The sequence below is a fragment of the Dermochelys coriacea genome, chromosome 6, assembly GCF_009764565.3.
Source record: "Dermochelys coriacea isolate rDerCor1 chromosome 6, rDerCor1.pri.v4, whole genome shotgun sequence".
NCBI classification, from domain to species: Eukaryota; Metazoa; Chordata; order Testudines; family Dermochelyidae; genus Dermochelys; species Dermochelys coriacea.
This window is the reverse complement of record NC_050073.1, coordinates 95,123,887-95,144,753: the sequence shown is the minus strand read 5'-3', so window position 1 is coordinate 95,144,753 and position 20,867 is coordinate 95,123,887. Positions and strand designations below refer to the sequence as shown.

The window sequence follows — 20,867 nt, the reverse complement described above, 5'->3', positions numbered from 1 at the left end:
TGGCCTGTATTGCTGATAAGATTACTTCAGTGTGTAGCATAATGGTGCTTTAGTTCCCTATACCTGAGTGTTTTGTGACAGAGTAGATTAGCTAAATTAGGGAATATCCACAGCGAACTTCTTTTCTTTGCTAATTGACAACTCATCTGCAACAGAAAACACTGTACCTATACGACAAAAAGTTGGTATTAGGTTATAAGCAACTTTATTTTTAATATCTAGACTTTGTTTTACTATAAACTGAGTGTATTTATTAAAGAGAGACTTTTTCACTTTCCCCAAGAAATAGGGAAAAAAATAAATCAAACAAGCAATATGCAGAGATATACTGTGACCTTTTAAAACCAATCTGTCAACTTTTTCTCTTTGCTTCTCTCATTAAGAAGCACCAGACTAGAGGAATTTTTTTTTCTCCAAGATCTGGATATGCTAAAGGGTTACACACTTCATAGTTTGTATGGGCTGGGCTCACAGCACACACCAGGGGCTCCTTGTGCTCTCCATTCCTACATAGACTTCCTTTGTGCACCTTTGCCAACCCCATCTTTTTCAGGGATTCCCTGCAACCCCCTTCCTCCCCCTCATGCCAAGGGCTCTGTTTGTCCTGTGGTAACAATTGGGGCCTAGAAGGCCTACCTCACTTGTGAGCTGTTGTATTGATATCTAGGGCCAAAAGAGTTAAGGGTGTTTAAACTTTCACAGTACAATATTAAATCAGTGATACAAAGGTTCAGTGTTTCTTACAGAGACCCGGGTTCCTTGGCGAACAGCCAGAAGCATTCATTCTTAAATTGGAAGTTTATTGATCAAATACAAGAAATCAAAACAAGCACTTACACTGAAATTGAAACTGAGTAATTATGCAAAGCAATCTTAATTAAAGCCTATTAAAGTCTCTTGCCTTTAGGAGGCAAAATATCAGTCTTTTATTTTCACGAACAACCTTTCTTTGATGGAAAGGAAAGGTTTAATTTTACTCTCAGTTCTGAAATGGGAGGTGTAATCACTTCTGTTTTTAACAGGCACAAGGTGGAGGAGAGACAGGATAGTACAGGTGGGAAGAAATATGGCTTTGGTGGTGGCCTTGGAACACTGGATGGCAGGTTAGTCACAACCTGTTGCTTGGACCCAGGCTCACATTCCAGTCAGGGATATTGTTTGGTTGGGCCCTTACTCCTCAAATAAGGTAGAGCTGAATGGGCTGTTTCATCTTGCTGTGGTAATGCATGCAGTCCAGTTGATTTTTGGACCCACTGAAAAGCTGAGGGAGTGAGAGATAGGATAGGGGTAAAAATAGTGGGGCAGAAAGTTACTCAACAAGGAAGGGACAAAGATCCAGATCTTATTGCAGTGCTGCCAATTAGGTATCCCCACTGATGGACTGAGGCCTGGATGTCATGATGATATGATGACTTTCAGACTCACAGGTGAAAATAAATTTCCTTGACCAAGAACAAGGCCTGCTGGACTTTCTCTTGGGAAGAAAATTCTTCAGATACACAAATGGAGACACCATCACTTCAGTGGACATGTGTGATCCTGCTTTGTTTCCGCTTTCCATCTGATCTGCTCCTAAGTACAACTGTACTACCACATGCTATCAGGATAGGTATGTTCTCAGCCAATCCTTGAGTTATATCAGCAAAGCCCTTTTGTTTAGATGAATGCATTCTTCACATGTAACAGTCTGAGTTGTACTTTTGTTATCTTTTTTCCCATCAACATTTGGTACAGATGACTAAATCATTTTACAAACTTCCATACACTTTCCCACAGTTAGGCTCACAGCTGAATTAGGCCTTCTAGGCCCCAATTATCACAATGTTACCCCCTTCTTCTCCATGCTAGGGGCACTATGTGTCCCCGATTACCTCCTCTGACATATGCCAGCTGTTTTTCCCCTATGCCTCCCTCCTCCCACAACATGATTGTCAATTATCCCCGCTTGCCCATGCCAGTGGTTCTCTGTGTCCTCCATTCCTCCTTTCCTCTTACTATGGTCTTCCATTCTTGCCCCCATTTTCCTTTTCCTCCCATGCTAGGGATTTTGTCCCCCATTTCCCTTGTGACTAATCCTGTCTTAGCCTACCCATGTCTAGAGGGTCACACACTTCACTGTGTCTCTAAGTTGAGCTCACTGCACACACAGTGGTTCCTTGCATCCCTCCATTTCTGCCCCACATCCCTCCCATTCCCTTCCATCCCCCTTTATTTCAGGTACATGTGTAAATACACAAATAGTTAAGTTTGTAGAGCTTGTAATTTGTTAAATGATTTCTACCTCTGTGGGAGGTAAATCATTCTAGGTGTCAACATCCATTGGGATGACGGGCAGAGTTGAGATGAGGGTGTTATGGCAGAAGAGTTAATAGCTGTCGCCAACTGGTTCTTTAATCTATAGACAATTGCAATCCTTATTAACAGCTGGGTCTGCTAACCAGATGCAAGGAGCTCTGTGTGTACCTGCTTTGCTTAAGGACTGGCCATTCATGAGGCATGAATATGCTTGTAACTGTCCAGGGTCCTGAAATACATCAAACAGCTTTTCTTTATTTGACACATACTCTTCCATGACTCTGTTTGGCTTTTCGTTTCACATCACAGAAATCCTTAGGTATCACTAGAATTTGAACCCCCAAATTCCAGAATTTTAGCCATCTACTACCATGGCACTACATATTGAATGGGCAAGATATCTTTTGGAGGAAAATGACACAAAGAAACAGAATAGTGCTATGTTATAAACATAAAGGGAAGGGTAACCACCTTTCTGTATACAGTGCTATAAAATCCCTCCTGGCTTGTGAATCAGATGTAATTCCACTGAAATCAAGTTACACTAAGGTAAAACAGGTGTAAGTGGGATCAGAATCAGGCCCAATATCTAAACTGCATAGTTTGTAACAAGGGTCTCTTGTACAGTACAGAAACTTTCCTGAAAGAGCTTAATTGTTTATAGCAATCTAAATAGTTGAATTAATAATAATACTATTGTGTATTCAGTGCCAGATATATGCTGAGCGCATTACGGACAGATTAAAAGACATGAAATGAGATTCTCACTCCTGCCTGAGCCCCATGCCTGCCATGTAGAGGAGCTGGAGTGGTGTAAAAGGGCTCTAAAAGCCCTGGATCTGGCCAAGGGAGATCCTTTCTAGCGCTGAAGCTGAGGGTGAAGAAGACAACTACAGGCTGACTCTCAGGGACACCCTTATAAGTCCTGGCATAGTGGGTGTGTGTCTGGGGTGAGGCATTTTAGGGGTCAGAAGGGGATGGAGTTGTAGTACATAGTGTTATAGAGATTGTGTGGTACTGCTGCCCCTATTCAGCTGGGGAAGGCTGCCATAGGCAGTGCTCTAGGGTTTGTTATGCCAAGAGCTTCTCCAGCCCCTAGAGCCCCATGCAGCTGGGAAGGTGCTATAGTGGAGCCACTTTAGCTCCCACTTCCTCTGGCCTGAGTCCTGTGCTGGGAATTTCAGCCAGGGTCTCTACCCTAAGCAATTTACATCTAGGGGCTCCATCCTGTAAACACGTGCTACAGAGTAGTATCATTAATTTCAGTGGGACTACTCACAGGAATAAGCATTAACTTCTGAATGTACTGCTTGCTGGATCAATCCCTAAATGAATTAATTACACAACATAACACATAGCTGGTAAGAAGATGGGTACTGCAGGGAGATGAATAAGAATAAAGATGTGAGGTTACTCTTTATGGGTTTGATTCTCAGTTACTCTGAGGTCCCTTTACACCATTGTGGCAGCATGAAAGGGTCTTTGAATGAGTATAAATGGACCTCTTAGACTATCCTGTACAGAGAGGGCTACTCAGCCAATTTAGAACTGGTGTAAGGGCTTTACACCAGACCTACTCCAAATCCTCAGCATAGCGGGGTGGATCAGTGGCATATGACAAGTGTGGCCAGAGTGCAGTTCACTGTGCTTATTCTCTGGCCAGAGTGTAAATTAGGAGTCTTGCAGCAGCTCTAATTCACACAAGGCCCCTGCATGGCCCCAGAATATGGGGAGAGCAAAAGTGGCTTAAAGCTGCCATTGCCCCCAACTGCATCCCTGTAGCTGAGAATCTGGTCTCTGATGTTGACTCCCTTATTCATTTTGTTTTGGTTAAGCTGGGGTGTGTGTCTGAGAGATTTGAGGAGGAATTTGAAGAATGGGCAATGTGAGGTCATGCCAGTTATGTGGGGAGTACAGAGTAAATTTTTTTTAAATATTTTTTTTTTCCTCTGTAGCAATGTTGCTTGTCTCCTTTCCCTTTTTTCTATTTCAAGTTTTTAGTATTTAGTCATTTCATTTTTGGATTTTCACTACATTAAACAGCTCAGTGGGACATCAGCAGGAGGTCTAGATGGATTACAGCTTTTCTATGACCAGAGAGAGCTGCTACAGCAAATGTGAGATGTGGAACAATCTTCTCAATCAGGGATGCCAGATTTCAGAAGGTAATTTTATATTTAGTGTACATATTTGAAAAATGGCCAGATCATCTAATAGCAGTAGCATGATGTCTCAAAGACTGATATGTATTTTAAATCTAATCATATCTGGTTTTCTCAATGCATCAAAGAAATGGCAGCATTTTATATAGAAATCACCTGTTATTTCCTGCATCAATAAACCTTTCATTATTCTTCTTCCCATATTCACCTTTTAGGATCTAAGTATGAATAAACAATATTTATTCACCTGCACCACTGAAAATTTCCATATGTTACATCACAACAGTGTCTAAATCACTCATGCCATATTGCTAATGAATAATAAAAGGGCACTTAACATTTTTTCCTCCTGTTAATAACATTCTAAAAGCAAACCTTGTTGCCCTTTGTCTTTGGATGGTAATGCCAACCCTGTAAGGCACTGAGTGTCAACTCCCACTGACTCTAATGGAAGTTAAGGGCACTCAGCACCTCTTCCTATTGAGCCTTAAATCAAAATACAGTTTTAAACCCAACCAACTTGTTGAGCTACTGCTATGGGGCCCAATCCTGCATACTCTTATGCAAGTAGAAAGATGGATCCTGCACTACTTGGGTTTTTTTTAAAGACAGTAAGCACTAAGACTGCTGCATTTATCAGAGGTGCAACAGCTTGAGGCACTATGCTTCAAGACACAAGCTTGCTCTTTCCTTAGAAATCCATATCACTAAAAGGTGAAAGGTCTCATATTTGCATATGATGACTGTTAAGTTCCTATGCAACAGCTGCATAGGCTGTGAGAGGAGATTTCATTGTGCTAAATTCATCCATGGTGTAACCCCCATTAATTTTTGTGAATTATTTGGTATTTATTTGGTCCATGAAGTAGAAATCACAGTTCTGAGGCACTGAAATAATTGAGCAAGATTTGTCTGCTCATAACATGGTAACTAATTGCAAAGAAGTTATATGACATCATGTGGTTCATTATCTGATTGTATTTTTAATCGAACCTTATTGATTTGCCACAAGCCTCTTAAAGCATATGGCTGATAGCAAGATAAATGTTTATATAGAGTTTGGAGATGCTGTCTGGGAAGTGCATTTACAACAGTGAGAGGCAGGAGACAGGAATGTGGTAATATAAAATTAGAATTTTTAAGATACTGTAAGTCAAAGAAATATATAGGCATTTCCCTGAGGTCAGTTTTACTAAAACATGACTATGAACATATGAAAATCCCTCTTCATAAGGTAATACTGACAATCAGGGTCCAGATGTCTCAGGAGTTAGATAATGGAGTACATGAAATGTTCACCCCAGGCTACAGATTTAAATCCAGCCCTGGCTGGCAGCAGTTGAAAGCTGTTGGCTTTCCAGTAGCCTCTGTAAAATGAGTTTGGTGATCTCAGTCCAGTTCTCAGAGGACAGATGTCCACAGCACAGAATCCCCCACAGCAACTGCTGGCAGTCATAGCAGAAAGGTGAAGGCTATGGAGACTGAGATAGCTAAACGTGGTACTTCTAGTTCACAGGTGTGGGGGTGAAGCTTGCTGGGTTGCTTTCCATGCTGTAACTGTTCTGTGGGAGAAATAAAGGCTTTAATCTCCCGGGGTGTCAAGATGGCATCTTTCATGAGTGCTAGGGAGTAAAAGGTAACAATGCACAAGTTCATTTAAAACTCTTGCATGGCATCATTAGTCCTTTAGTGATGTGTGGACACTGGGTTTGGAATTCTTCTCAACAACTTGCCTAAGCAAAGACATACCTGAATCATCAAAGGTTTCTTATTCATGATCAAAGTCATTGTAACGCAATTGTACAGCACAGATGTAAAACCTAATTTGAGTTTTGTTTCCATTTAGTTTGCTGAAGTAATGTCAACAGGAATCCCAAAGCCTCTTCAGAATGCAGCGGGATTCGCTTTCCCATAAAATACTTCCTGCTTCTGGTGTCATCACTATACTCATGTTAAATTCAAGTCTGGCTCATTATCATTCCCTCCATGTCTTCCCTCACAGCAACCTCCTCTCCTCCTGTTCAACACACCACAAACTGCATGGGATTTGAGATTAGGGAAAAGGAAGGAAGTCAACGGCCTAACTCCTTGAAAACTTGCTGCACTACTTTAAACTAGTTTCTTAAAACTAATTCTCATTTTAGGGACTCCCCCCCAAACAAACAAAATACACTTAAAGAGGTGCCACACTATTGGTTTTCCTTTCTTCTTGTTCAGCGCTGGACAAAGATTGGGGTATTTACAAATGTTTCTGAAATTGATTTTAAAAAACAAAATTCAGATTCTGTTACTAGCCAGAACCACAGTTTGTAGGAGGAGAAAATTGGGTTGCCACACTGGTTTTCTACAACAGGGACTTCATGTTACCACTAACCCTGGGTCTAACCCAGGGTGCAGTAGCCAGGGCAGCTTCAGCAGGGCAGCCAAAGAGGGGATCGTTCAACAACAGAGATGGGGCAAAATGAACAATTTCCAGCTTGGCTCAGGTTTGAATTGGGAACCTCTCTCCTGACAATGGAGGGCATAGGTGCAGGAAAGAAGGGTGCAGCAACTAGGGGTGCTGCCAGATCCCCTGGCTTGAAGTGGTTTCCATCATCAGGGTTTACACTTTACAGTTTGGTTCAATAGCTCTCAGTACCCCCACTACACAATTTGTTCCTGTACCCTTGATGAAGGGAGTGGGGGTTCGGATCCGGCCCTGACAGAGCCAGGCTCCTAATGATTGAAATCTACCATGCAGACCTAGGTTGCTGACACCCACGCTCTGGAAGTTTGGAGGCTTCAGGAAGCCAGCTGGTCCCCTCCCTATTCACCCCCATTTCTTTTCAGAGCATGACTGTTCCGTGCCAACAAAGGGTCTCCACTGTCAAAGAAAGGGGACAGCTCAGGGTTAACCTCGCGCATGGGGGGGGCTCCAGTCGTTTTCAACCCCTCTGTGGGAGAGTCTAACGCAAATATTGTGACTTTAGCTCAAGATCCAGCCGCTCCTTCCTGGAGTGGAGCCCATCTATCTTTGGCTGGATGTCAAAGGCTTGTTACCTGGAGCAGGGAGAGAGGAGGAAGGATGCAGAATTAGCATGCGAACAGCAGGTGTCTAGTAACTGCGAAGGAAAATACAGCCCAAGAGTCCCCGTCTCCCCACCCCGGGGCCCCTCAGGGCGCTGAAGGGCAAAGGAATATCGAGTTCTGCTCACCACCTCCTCCCACAGGGCTCCCCAAGAGCCAGCTGAACCCCACCGCCTGGCTCGGATTTGTCCGGTGCCAGCGCTTTGTAGGTATCTTAAAAGGGGGGCGGACGGACAGGGGAAGGCTCCTGCATGGAGTGTGCCCTGTCTTGTTGCCCCGGCTGTGCGGCTCCCACCTAGCACACAGGGCTGGAGGATGCACGGTCCAGCCCACCCGTTTGCTGCAAGGACTCCCGAGGCTGCTCTCGCTCCTGCCAGGTGCGGCTGCTGCTGCTAGTAGCTAGTCAAGCGTGTCTCCGGCTGCAAACTCCCGCAAACAACGCGCGGCAGCCGCCTCCTCCTCCTCCAGGGACAGGATCCAGCAAGGCTTCGCCGAGAGCCCTCCCCGCCGCCCCCGTGGGCCTCGCCTCACCAAGGGAGTGGATTTCTCTTCGCCTTGCTGGCGCCCGTTCGAGCCGCTGCCCCGCGCCGGGGCAGGGAAGGGGCTGCCCGGGCTTCCCCCCAAAGCCATCGAGCGCTCGCCGCCGCCGCCGCCGCCGCCGGGCTGCCTCGCCTTGGGCCCCACGACGAGCCGCGGCTGGCGGCATTCGCATGGGACGGTCTCCGCCGCCCTCCCGCCAGCCAGCCACGCGGCGGCAGCTTCCGACCTCAGCCGGACGACTTCTCTGCTCGCTCCTAGTGCCCGGCGCAGAGCGGGGCTGGCTCTTGGCGGCGCGGAGGTTGGAGGGCGTGGGGGCGGGGGGGGGGTGTGTGCGGGCGCGTGCCTGTGTGTGCTTCCGCCTCAGCAGCCGCAGTAGCTAGGAGGGAGCAAGGCTGGCTGGTTTCCCTGGGCACCGCCAGGTCTGCGTCTCGCTAGCCTGTGATACACTCACGCGCGCACCAGTCAAATGTGTCACGCTGCAGCGGGCAGCCCGCCACCGCCACTGCCGGAACAGCTGCAAACGGCCCGGGCGAGCCCGCTGCTGAAGGACCCCCGCGCGGGCGCGAGCAACACCTCGGCTCTGACGCCCCATCTCAGTGCAGCCCCCCTATAGTTCCCCTTTCAGTCAGAGCCTCTCTCACTCTACTCCCCCCTCCCCGGTCTGGGTGCTCCCCTCCCCCACTTGACTCTCCAAGCCTAAAAGCTCCATTCCCCTCTTCCCACCTTCCCTCGTGTATCTGTATGTTTCTTTGCTTGGCAACCGCCGGCTTCCCTCCGTCAAACGGCGCAGACTGCCCATCATTTGCAATTCATTTGTTTGGCTGCAGCACCGAGACGGGAAGGTTGGGAAATTTATTGAATTCCTTTCCCTCCCTGTGCAAAAGGAAGCGATGAAATTTCCAATCGAGACTCCAAGGAAACAGGTGAACTGGGATCCTCAAGGTTGGTGTTCCTGACTTTCTTATTCTTGCTGGTATTATGATTCCTCCCGCGTGGTGATGGGAGGAAAGTGTTTGGCTCCGAATTGGAGTAGATGCTTCTTTACAGCCTGCTCCCCATGTGCACGGCCCAGTCCGTCTCATTTAGTCTTACCGGTGGCTTGAAGCTGGGAAATGTGACTAGGATCTAGGGGAAGGAGAGGCGAGACAAACCTTTTTTCCCCCCGGTTTGACCTCTCCCCCTCCCCTCAGTATTTTAGTATTTCCATTGCAAACTTGTCTGGGATGGCTGGGTTCACCGCATCGGTGCGTTGTTTGTTTTATTTTATGCCTGGTCCCTTTGTTGTTTCTGGCGGTCATGGTACATGGGTAGTGTAGGGGTGGACACAGAGGTGACTGTCTGGCTCTGGTGTCCTTGGTGGTGAATGTCTCTAGGCAGGCAGCTGGGGGTAAAAGGCTACTGCAATATGTCCTATAGAGTGGGCAGCAGGAAAGGCATGTTAAATAATGGAGCCCAAAGGGACCTTTCTACGCCTGACTCCATCCTATTAACAATCGATCAGCAGAAGCCGGTAGATTGATTAACTCTACACTTAGTTTTTCAACGAGTTGGTGTGGTGGGTGGAGGGGAATATGTCTACGCCAGTGCGGTGGTTTGCTGTAAAACGATCCAAGTTGTGTGTGTGTGTGCGTTTCTTTTTAAATACTTGCAGGGCCCGAGGCAGTTAGTTACGATCTATTGGCTAAGTAACTGAAAGGGTCCTGACCATTAGCATACTGACGTGCAATCTCTCTATGAACCATCAGTAGAGGATCTGAACAAGTTGAAGCCATATGTCCAGGTTTGCAATCAGCAGCTGTTTAATAGCGCCCAGAGGAACTATGAAAGGATGGCATAGACTTGGATTATTGGTCTTTCTTCTGCGGGTCTGGTTTTGATTCTCTGCTACCCCACCCTGTTTAGCTACAAAATGGGGCATTTAAAACATTTCTCCTAGTTCAGACCGACCAAAATGAGATCAATATCCTCAGGCTGAAAAGTGATGTAGTGTCTGAATAACAGAACATTAAGCTTTAGTTTAAGCACTGCTACCTGCTTAATATGGTGAAAGCTGAAATAGACACATAAAAATCCACCCTGTGGTTCACAACAGGAATGTGAGCATCAGTATCTCTTAAAATATTTTATCTCAATAATAGTCCGTGTTTATAAGGCATCAGGTGTTCTGAAAAGCAGAATTCAGCAGTGTAAGCACTTGTAGAATGAGTGTAACAGCATCTTTGCTTATTGTTTATTTGCTGCTGTCTCTTTTTTTTTTAATTTTATCTTACTGGAAATTGCACCAAAAATTTGAAAAAAAAGTCTACAAAAATCACACATGGAATTGTGGAATGGTGCTAACTATGACGGCACCCTGTATACAGCTCCATTATCTGGCAGTCAGCAATGGGGGTGTGGGTCCCTCCAACAAGTGGTTGGTCACAACTCACCACATGCATTCAAACCCCAGTGAAAACCAGCCAGCACATACGGTGTGTTTCTTCCCTCCTGATCTGAACCCTAGTAAGGACTGCAGGACTGGGCCTATTATTTCCCACAACTGTACAGACATCAGTCAGGCATCAAGGATGCTGATGTATAATAAGGAAGTAAGCAAAAAAAGGCATGTTAATTTACAGTTTTATGACAACCACTGGAAACAGATAAATGTTAGCCCTGTGAAGGATAAAATTAGTAGGGAAAAACATCTTGGGTCCAATCCTGTAACCTTTACATGAGTACTCCCATAATATGCACTCTGTTGAATAGTCCCATTGAAGAACTAATCATGTGAATAAGGGATGCAGGTCTGAGTCCATAGGGTTCAATTTTGTAAAGAAGATAAAATAAAAACTGCCCATACAAAAGCTCTAGGTGCCCTAACAATTAATTAGACTTACATTCACAGATGCTGTATGCAGTGTTGTTGTAGCTGTGTCGATCTCAGGATATTAGAGAGACAAGGTGGGGGAGGTGATATCTTTTATTGGACCAGCTTCTGTTGGTGAGAGAGAGACACGCTTTCGAGCCACATAGAGTTCTTCGGGTCTGGGAAAGGAACTCAGAGTGTCACCGCTAAATACAAGATCAAACAGATGTGCTAAACTATGAGACTAGACTATCTGTTTGAACTTGTATTTAGCTGTGATACTGAGTACCTTTCCCAGACCTGAAGAAGAGCTTTTCCCCTCTGTTTTTTCCACCAAATGCATCCGATGAAGTGAGCTGTAGCTCACGAAAGCTTATGCTCTAATAAATTTGTTAGTCTCGAAGGTGCCACAAGTACTCCTTTTCTTTTTGCGAATACAGACTAACACGGCTGCTACTCTGAAACAAGAATATCTGAGGAACAGTGGGGGGTGGGGTGGGGGGGAGAAATAACATGGGGAAATAGTTTTACTTTGTGTAATGACTCATCCATTCCCAGTCTCTATTCAAGCCTAAGTTAATTGTATCCAGTTTGCAAATTAATTCCAATTCAGCAGTCTCTGATTGGAGTCTGTTTTTGAAGCTTTTTTGTTGAAGGATAGCCACTCTTAGGTCTCAGAGTAGCAGCCGTGTTAGTCTGTATTCGCAAAAAGAAAAGGAGTACTTGTGGCACCTTAGAGACTAACAAATTTATTAGAGCATAAGCTTTTGTGAGCTACAGCTCACTTCATCCGATGAAGAGATGGCCAGCCCTCTGTAGAGATAGAGGTGGTTAGGGACTATTTAGAAAAGCTGGACGTGCACAAGTCCATGGGGCCGGACGAATTGCATCCGAGAGTGCTGAAGGAATTGGCGGCTGTGATTGCAGAGCCCTTGGCCATTATCTTTGAAAACTCGTGGCGAACGGGGGAAGTCCCGGATGACTGGAAAAAGGCTAATGTAGTGCCCATCTTTAAAAAAGGGAAGAAGGAGGATCCTGGGAACTACAGGCCGGTCAGCCTCACCTCAGTCCCTGGAAAAATCATGGAGCAGGTCCTCAAAGAATCAATCCTGAAGCACTTAGAGGAGAGGAAAGTGATCAGGAACAGTCAGCATGGATTCACCAAGGGAAGGTCATGCCTGACTAATCTAATCGCCTTTTATGATGAGATTACTGGTTCTGTGGATGAAGGGAAAGCAGTGGATGTATTGTTTCTTGACTTTAGCAAAGCTTTTGACACGGTCTCCCACAGCATTCTTGTCAGCAAGTTAAGGAAGTATGGGCTGGATGAATGCACTATAAGGTGGGTAGAAAGCTGGCTAGATTGTCGGGCTCAACGGGTAGTGATCAATGGCTCCATGTCTAGTTGGCAGCCGGTGTCAAGTGGAGTGCCCCAGGGGTCGGTCCTGGGGCCCGTTTTGTTCAATATCTTCATAAATGATCTGGAGGATGGTGTGGATTGCACTCTCAGCAAATTTGCGGATGATACTAAACTGGGAGGAGTGGTAGATACGCTGGAGGGGAGGGATAGGATACAGAAGGACCTAGACAAATTGGAGGATTGGGCCAAAAGAAATCTAATGAGGTTCAATAAGGATAAATGCAGGGTCCTGCACTTAGGATGGAAGAATCCAATGCACCGCTACAGACTAGGGACCGAATGGCTCGGCAGCAGTTCTGCGGAAAAGGACCTAGGGGTGACAGTGGACGAGAAGCTGGATATGAGTCAGCAGTGTGCCCTTGTTGCCAAGAAGGCCAATGGCATTTTGGGTTGTATAAGTAGGGGCATAGCGAGCAGATCGAGGGACGTGATCGTTCCCCTCTATTCGACACTGGTGAGGCCTCATCTGGAGTACTGTGTCCAGTTTTGGGCCCCACACTACAGGAAGGATGTGGATAAATTGGAAAGAGTACAACGAAGGGCAACGAAAATGATTAGGGGTCTAGAGCACATGACTTATGAGGAGAGGCTGAGGGAGCTGGGATTGTTTAGTCTGCAGAAGAGAAGAATGAGGGGGGATTTGATAGCTGCTTTCAACCACCTGAAAGGGGGTTTCAAAGAGGATGGCTCTAGACTGTTCTCAATGGTAGCAGATGACAGAACGAGGAGTAATGGTCTCAAGTTGCAATGGGGGAGGTTTAGATTGGATATTAGGAAAAACTTTTTCACTAAGAGGGTGGTGAAACACTGGAATGCGTTACCTAGGGAGGTGGTAGAATCTCCTTCCTTAGAGGTTTTTAAGGTCAGGCTTGACAAAGCCCTAGCTGGGATGATTTAACTGGGACTTGGTCCTGCTTTGAGCAGGGGGTTGGACTAGATGACCTTCTGGGGTCCCTTCCAACCCTGATATTCTATGATTCTATGATTCTATGATTCTATGATAAGTGAGCTGTAGCTCACAAAAGCTTATGCTCTAATAAATTTGTTAGTCTCTAAGGTGCCACAAGTACTCCTTTTCTTTTCACTCTTAGGTCTGTAATCGAGTGACCAGAGAGATTGAAGTGTTCTCCAACTGGTTTTTGAATGTTATAATTCTTGACGTCTGATTTGTGTCCATTCATTCTTTTACGTAGAGACTGTCCAGTTTGACCAATGTACTACTACATTGTACTATGTACAAACTACTACATGCCACAAGGGGCCACAACAGTGGTTCCCGTAACCCACCCAGCAATATTGTTAATCTATCCAACTATACTCTTAGCCCAGCAGAAGAATCTGTCCTATCTCGGGGCCTCTCCTTTTGCCCCTCCACCCCCACGAACATGATACAGTTCTGTGGCGACCTAGAATCCTATTTTCAACGTCTCCGACTCAAGGAATATTTCCAACACACCTCTGACCAACATATTAACCCACAGAGACCTTCCTACCAACACTACAAAAAGAAGGATTCTGGGTGGACTCCTCTTGAAGGTCGAAACAGCAGCCTGGACTTCTACATAGAGTGCTTCTGCCGACGTGCACGAGCTGAAATTGTGGAAAAGCAGCATCGCTTGCCCCATAACCTCATCCATGCAGAACACAATGCCATCCACAGCCTCAGAAACAACTCTGACATCATAATCAAAAAGGCTGACAAAGGAGGTGCTGTCGTCATCATGAATAGGTCGGAGTATGAACAAGAGGCTACTAGGCAGCTCTCCAACACCACTTTCTACAAGCCATTACCCTCTGATCCCACTGAGAGTTACCAAAAGAAACTACAGCATTTGCTCAAGAAACTCCCTGAAAAAGCACAAGAACAACACAGACACACAAGCACAGACACACCCCTAGAACCCCGACCTGGGGTATTCTATCTGCTACCCAAGATCCATAAACCTGGAAATCCTGGACGCCCCATCATCTCAGGCATTGGCACCCTGACTGCAGGATTGTCTGGCTATGTAGACTCCCTCCTCAGGCCCTACGTTACCAGCACTCCCAGCTATCTTCGAGACACCACTGACTTCCTGAGGAAACTACAGTCCATTGGTGATCTTCCTAAAAACACCATCCTAGCCACTATGGATGTAGAAGCCCTCTACACCAACATTCCACACAAAGATGGGCTACAAGCCGTCAGGAACAGTATCCCCGATAATGTCACAGCTAACCTGGTGGCTGAACTTTGTGACTTTGTCCTCACCCATAACTATTTCACATTTGGGGACAATGTATACCTTCAAGTCCGTGGCACTGTGATGGGTACCCGCATGGCGCCACAGTATGCCAACATTTTTATGGCTGACTTAGAACAACGCTTCCTCAGCTCTCGTCTCCTAACGCCCCTACTCTACTTGCGCTACATTGATGACATCTTCATCATCTGGACCCATGGAAAAGAAGCCCTTGAGGAATTCCACCATGATTTCAACAATTTCCATCCCACCATCAACCTCAGCCTGGACCAGTCCACACAAGAGATCCACTTCGTGGACACTACGGTGCTAATAAGCGATGGTCACATAAACACCACCCTATACCGGAAACCTACTGACCGCTATTCCTACCTACATGCCTCTAGCTTTCATCCAGATCATACCACACGATCCATTGTCTACAGCCAAGCTCTACGATATAACCGCATTTGCTCCAACCCCTCAGACAGAGACAAACACCTACAAGATCTCTATCATGCATTCCTACAACTACAATACCCACCTGCTGAAGTGAAGAAACAGATTGACAGAGCCAGAAGAGTACCCAGAAGTCACCTACTACAGGCCAGGCCCAACAAAGAAAATAACAGAACGCCACTAGCCATCACCTTCAGCCCCCAACTAAAACCTCTCCAACACATCATCAAGGATCTACAACCTATCCTGAAGGACGACCCATCACTCTCACAGATCTTGGGAGACAGACCAGTCCTTGCTTACAGACAGCCCCCCAATCTGAAGCAAATACTCACCAGCAACCACACACCACACAACAGAACCACCAACCCAGGAACCTATCCTTGCAACAAAGCCCGTTGCCAACTCTGTCCACATATCTATTCAGGGGACACCATCATAGGGCCTAATCACATCAGCCACACTATCAGAAGCTCGTTCACCTGCGCATCTACCAATGTGACATATGCCATCATGTGCCAGCAATGCCCCTCTGCCATGTACATTGGTCAAACTGGACAGTCTCTACGTAAAAGAATGAATGGACACAAATCAGATGTCAAGAATTATAACATTCAAAAACCAGTTGGAGAACACTTCAATCTCTCTGGTCACTCGATTACAGACCTAAGAGTGGCTATCCTTCAAGAAAAAAGCTTCAAAAACAGACTCCAACGAGAGACTGCTGAATTGGAATTAATTTGCAAACTGGATACAATTAACTTAGGCTTGAATAGAGACTGGGAATGGATGAGTCATTACACAAAGTAAAACTATTTCCCCATGTTATTTCTCCCCCCCACCCCACCCCACCCCCCACTGTTCCTCAGATATTCTTGTTAACTGCTGGAAATAGCCTACCTTGCTTGTCACCATGAAAGGTTTTCCTCCTTCCCCCCCCTGCTGCTGGTGATGGCTTATCTTAAGTGATCACTCTCCTTACAGTAAACAGAAAAGGAGTACTTGTGGCACCTTAGAGACTAACAAATTTATTAGAGCATAAGCCTTCGTGAGCTACAGCTCACTTCATCGGATGCACGAAAGCTTATGCTCTAATAAATTTGTTAGTCTCTAAGGTGCCACAAGTACTCCTTTTCTTTTTGTGAATACAGACTAACACGGCTGCTACTCTGAAACCTCTCCTTACAGTGTGTATGATAAACCCATTGTTTCATGTTCTCTGTGTGTGTATATCAATCTCCTCTCTGTTTTTTCCACCAAATGCATCCGATGAAGTGAGCTATAGCTCACGAAAGCTTATGCTCTAATAAATATGTTAGTCTCTAAGGTGCCACAAGTACTCCTTTTCTTTTTGCGAAAGCCAGGTCTGTCCTTTCTCATTAGAAATCAGAGAGTGAGCACCCATTACAGCCAACAGCCCAGTGGCCAGGTAGTTCACCTGGGATATGACAGCTTTGCTTTCAAATCCCTGCTCAGCTTCATTTGGAGCAGGGGCTTGAACTTGAGTCTCCCACATTCCAGGTGAGTGCCCAATCTCTTGCTAGCTCAATGAATATTTAATTAGTAATCTGAAGTGGAACCATTTCAATAGGAGAGACTGAGAGACCCACCTCAGAATACTTAATAGTGAGGGGGCTGGGCAATCACATTAGAGATGGGGACACCGGGTTCAAGACTCTGCTCCAATCAGGTGGGGGGGACAGATGGATGTGAAACAGATCTCCCACATCCCAGGTGAGTACTATGACCTCTAGGCTGTTATTCCTGATTTGTTTGCCCACTGTCATCTTTTGTGTGACGCCTGATTCAGTTGGCATGCTCAGAGAACACCTACCGATTGGGCCCCACAGATGTGGTCAGCGGGTGGAGTGTCGGGGGGGAATGTTTAGACTGAGATTCCCACCAGGGTTTAGTTTTGAGACCAGGCACCAAGCAGCTTGGCAGCATCAGGATTTAAGCAGTTTCACACATGCCTACCTACAGAAACTGACGCACCGTGGGAATTTAGGCACCCACAGCGTTAGGTGGCAGCTAAGAAGGGATTCTGAGGATCTCAGTGGTACCTAAATGATGAATTTAGGTGCCAAAAGTGACAGTTAGGCACATAAGTACCTTTAAAGATTTACAATATCTTTAAAGTAAAAGTACTTAAAAGTACACCCATTTATGTTTCTTTGCTAGCAAGCCAGCAATTGGAAGATGTTACGTGCTATAATGCGAGTGATGAACATTATATTTAGAAACATACAGTTATTCCCAAGATAATTTTGTAACAAATGATCCCAGATGATGTTTTCCAGAAATGACATATATCTTCCAAAGGCCAAAGATCTTGTAATGGAGGACTGCATGAATCAGGGGACTGGTGAGGATGCTAGTTTGAATCCATGTCAAGATATTAATCACTTAAATGAATTAGTGCTCAGATACCACAGCACTGGTTGCACTGTAAATATTTAGATAGGTAAATAAATTACCACCTAATGGCTCTTTTTGGGGCTTATATGAAATTGGTGTTCTCAATCCACACAACAAACATCCCCGGCCACAAACCAATGTACCATGAAAAGACTTTCTGAAAGTGTATACAGGTGGAAATTGACAGAAGAGAAAGCAGGTGTTTAGCAGAGAGCAAATGGGCGGCTGTTCAGTTTCCAGCCGTAACGCCAAGGAAGGAATGGATCATGGAAACTGAATCAGACATTTGCTCCTCCAGGTGATACCTCCAGGGGAGGGTTGCCACATAATGGTAGTACGGTGAGGGATATTTGTGCTGTCACTGCCCAGGCTGCACCTGTTCTGTGGATAAACAGAGTATAAGCTATTGTTCTGGTGCTTCTCTCCCCCTCTGGATCCCTCATTCTGACCCTGTGACCTTCATGCCTCTGCCTGGTTTTTCACACTTTGGCCCCTGTAATCATTTAAGTTTTGGGAATGGCCTTTTTATTGCTTTGAGGAACTCCGTCCACCATTCCAGGATTTAAATAGGCTGGCCCTTTTAGTGAGCCTTAAAATTCACATTAATTAACATATCAGATACCTACATGAACACTATTTGCTGGGGAAGAGTCAACATGGGCTTTTGTAAAGGGAAATCTTAGAATTCTTTGAGAATTCTCCAACAAACATGGACAAGGGTGATCCAGTGAATATAGTATACTTGGACTTTCAGAAAGCCTTTGACAGGTCCTTCGCCAAATGCTCTTAAGCAAAGCAAGCTGTCATGGAATAAGAGGGAAGGTCTTCTCATGATCAGTAACTGGTTAAAAGATAGGAAGCAAAGGGTAGGAATAAATTATTAGAATTTACAATGGGGAGAAGTAAATAGTGGAGTCCTCCAGGGGTCTGTACTGGGACCAGTGCTGTTCAACATATTCATAAATCATCTGAAAAAAAAAGGGGTAAACACTGAGGTGGCAAACTTGGCAGATGATACAAAACTACTCAAGGTAGTTAAGTCTCAGGTAGACTGCAAAGAGCTACAAAAGGATCTCTCAGAACTGGGTGACTAGGCAACAAAATGGTCGATGAATTTCAATGTTGATTAATACAAAGTAATGCACACTGGAAAACATAATCCCAACTATGCTTACAGAATGATGGGGTTTAAATTAGCTGTTACCTCTCAAGAAAGATCTTGAAGTCATTGTGGATAGTTCACTGAAAACATCTGCTCAACATGCAGCAGCAGTCAAAAAAGCTAACAGAATGTTAGGAACCATTAGAAAATAGATAGATAATACAACACTAAATATAATAATACTATTGTATTAATAGGCAGCAGGTTTAAAACAAACAAAAGGAAGTACTTCTTCACACAATGCACAATCAACCTGTGGAACTTCTTGTGAGGGGATGTGGTGGAGGCCAAAAGTATGACAGGGTTCCAAAAAGAATCAGATAAATTCATGGAGGACAGATCCCTCAATGGTGATTAACAAAGTGACTGGGAGTAAGGACTCCTTGATTCTGCCAGTGACTTACTGTGGGACTTTCAGTAAGTCGCATAGGCCCAGATCCAAAGAGGTATTCAGGCATCTAAGTCCCAGTTTTGGCTCCACTGTGTCCATAAAACTCCTGCTGGACCTTGTAGGCACCTCAACTCACTTGGCACCTAAGTTTTCAGGGTAAAGGTTTTCTGGGTGCCTAAGTTCCTGCCTCTGGGCATGCGCACTGCTGCCTCACTTTAGGCAGCCAGACACCTATCTCCTACCTAAGTCTCAGAGTGATTAATAAACCGGGTGAAAATAGGCATTCCTCCACCTAAATAGTGTGCAGGGTCTAATCAGGTAGGTGTGTTCAGGTGCTGCCTGCTGGATCAGGTCTCATTCAAAATCTGGCTGGAGGAGGAAGTGGTGCCCATTTATAACTTTTAGCCCAGTGGTGAGAACACTCCCCTGGGATGTGGGAGACCCACATACAATTGCTCCCCTGCCAGATGGGGAGAAAGGTGAGGTACCCCTGTTCAAATCCTTTCAGGTATGTTCTCTAACCACTGAGCTATGGGATATTCGGATGTGGGGATCTTGGTCTCTCCTGTTGGAGCTGTTCCACTTTGTATTACATAATGAAAGTGATTGGAGCAGAGGGACTGGACCACTGGGCAAGAGAGAAAATGACTGAAGTATAGGGTTGGGGCACCCACCAGAGAGGAGGGAGCCCCTGGCTCAAATCTCCTTACTCCAGTTACTCTATCATTATTAAACCTGGGTCTACCACATCCCAGGTGAATGCCCTAGCCACTGGGATAAAAGTTATAAGGTGGGTACCTCCTCCTCCAGAGGTTTTGTGTGGAGCAAGACAGACACCTAAGCCACCTGAACTCAGGCGCCAGGTTCCCATTTGTAGAAGGCTAAGCAGAGATAGGCACCTTCTTGCAGCCTTAGGCTGGACTTAGGCTTCTATCTCCAGGAGAAGGGTGGGGTTAGAAGCGCCACTTTTACAGATGAGGAGTTAAAAAACAGAGGCTCTGAGAGATTAAGGCCTGGATCCACAAAGGGATTTAGGTGTTGCAACAGGTGCCTAGAAAATCACAGGATCAACAATGATCCACAAAGCCTAAGTGAGGTGCCTTTGTTCTCTACACAATGCATGGGGAGAGAACGCAATCCACAAAAAACATCACTACCTAAGTTAGTCAGTTTAGTGGCGCTTCTAATACCTGTTGGACAGGGGTGTTGTGAAATATAATTAACCTTTCTAAAGCAATTTGAGGTCCACAGCTGAAAGGAACTGTCTAAGTGAAAAGCAGCAGTATTATGTTCAAATGCTAAAACAATTAGGAAAGAGCTAAACAGCCTCATTCCTTGCACACTGGAGACTCCAGATCACAGCATTTCAGAAGTGAGGTTATCTCAGTATTTTACAGCTGCAGGAAGCCAGTTCTGTTCACACATGTTTGGAGTCACACTTTTTTTTGTTAAAAGAAAAGGAGTACTTGTGGCACCTTAGAGACTAACAAATTTATTAGAGCATAAGCTTTTGTGAGCTACAGCTCACTTCATCGGATGCTCACGAAAGCTTATGCTCTAATAAATTTGTTAGTCTCTAAGGTGCCACAAGTACTCCTTTTCTTTTTGCGAATACAGACTAACACGGCTGCTACTCTGAAACTTTTTTTTGTTGATTTTCTTAATGTAGATGGGAGGACTGGGTTATTCCTTGCTGTATGATTTTGGAAGAAACCTCCTGTATTGTTAGTGTTAGTTAAACTAATGTTGACTTTGGTATAAGGTACAAAGTGCTGTGATTGCTGCTTTTTTCTGACGGTTAATTTTAAAGAGGCTGTCATGCTGTCTGGAGTGGCTCACAATCGTGAGTGCCAACTTCAGGGCAGACTCAAAAAGCAGGGCAGA

The 20,867-nt window shown here is 45.2% G+C and overlaps 1 protein-coding gene and 1 long non-coding RNA gene across 2 annotated transcripts in view; one reads left to right on the top strand and one right to left on the bottom strand.

Moving 5' to 3' along the window:
• Positions 1-5,573: 5,573 nt before the first annotated feature.
• Positions 5,574-8,758, bottom strand: LOC122460676. The gene is made up of 2 exons (XR_006282134.1): positions 8,055-8,758; positions 5,574-7,496 (listed from the first exon to the last, which is right to left on the bottom strand). It is a non-coding gene; the product is annotated as an uncharacterized LOC122460676 (long non-coding RNA).
• KCNK10 (potassium two pore domain channel subfamily K member 10) overlaps positions 7,491-20,867 on the top strand; it is a 123,865-nt gene continuing 110,488 nt past the window's right edge. The window contains exon 1 of the mRNA XM_038406177.2: positions 7,491-9,005. Coding sequence (XP_038262105.1) covers positions 8,954-9,005 — 52 coding nt within the window. The 5' untranslated portion in view covers positions 7,491-8,953. The remainder of the gene's footprint in view (positions 9,006-20,867) is intronic.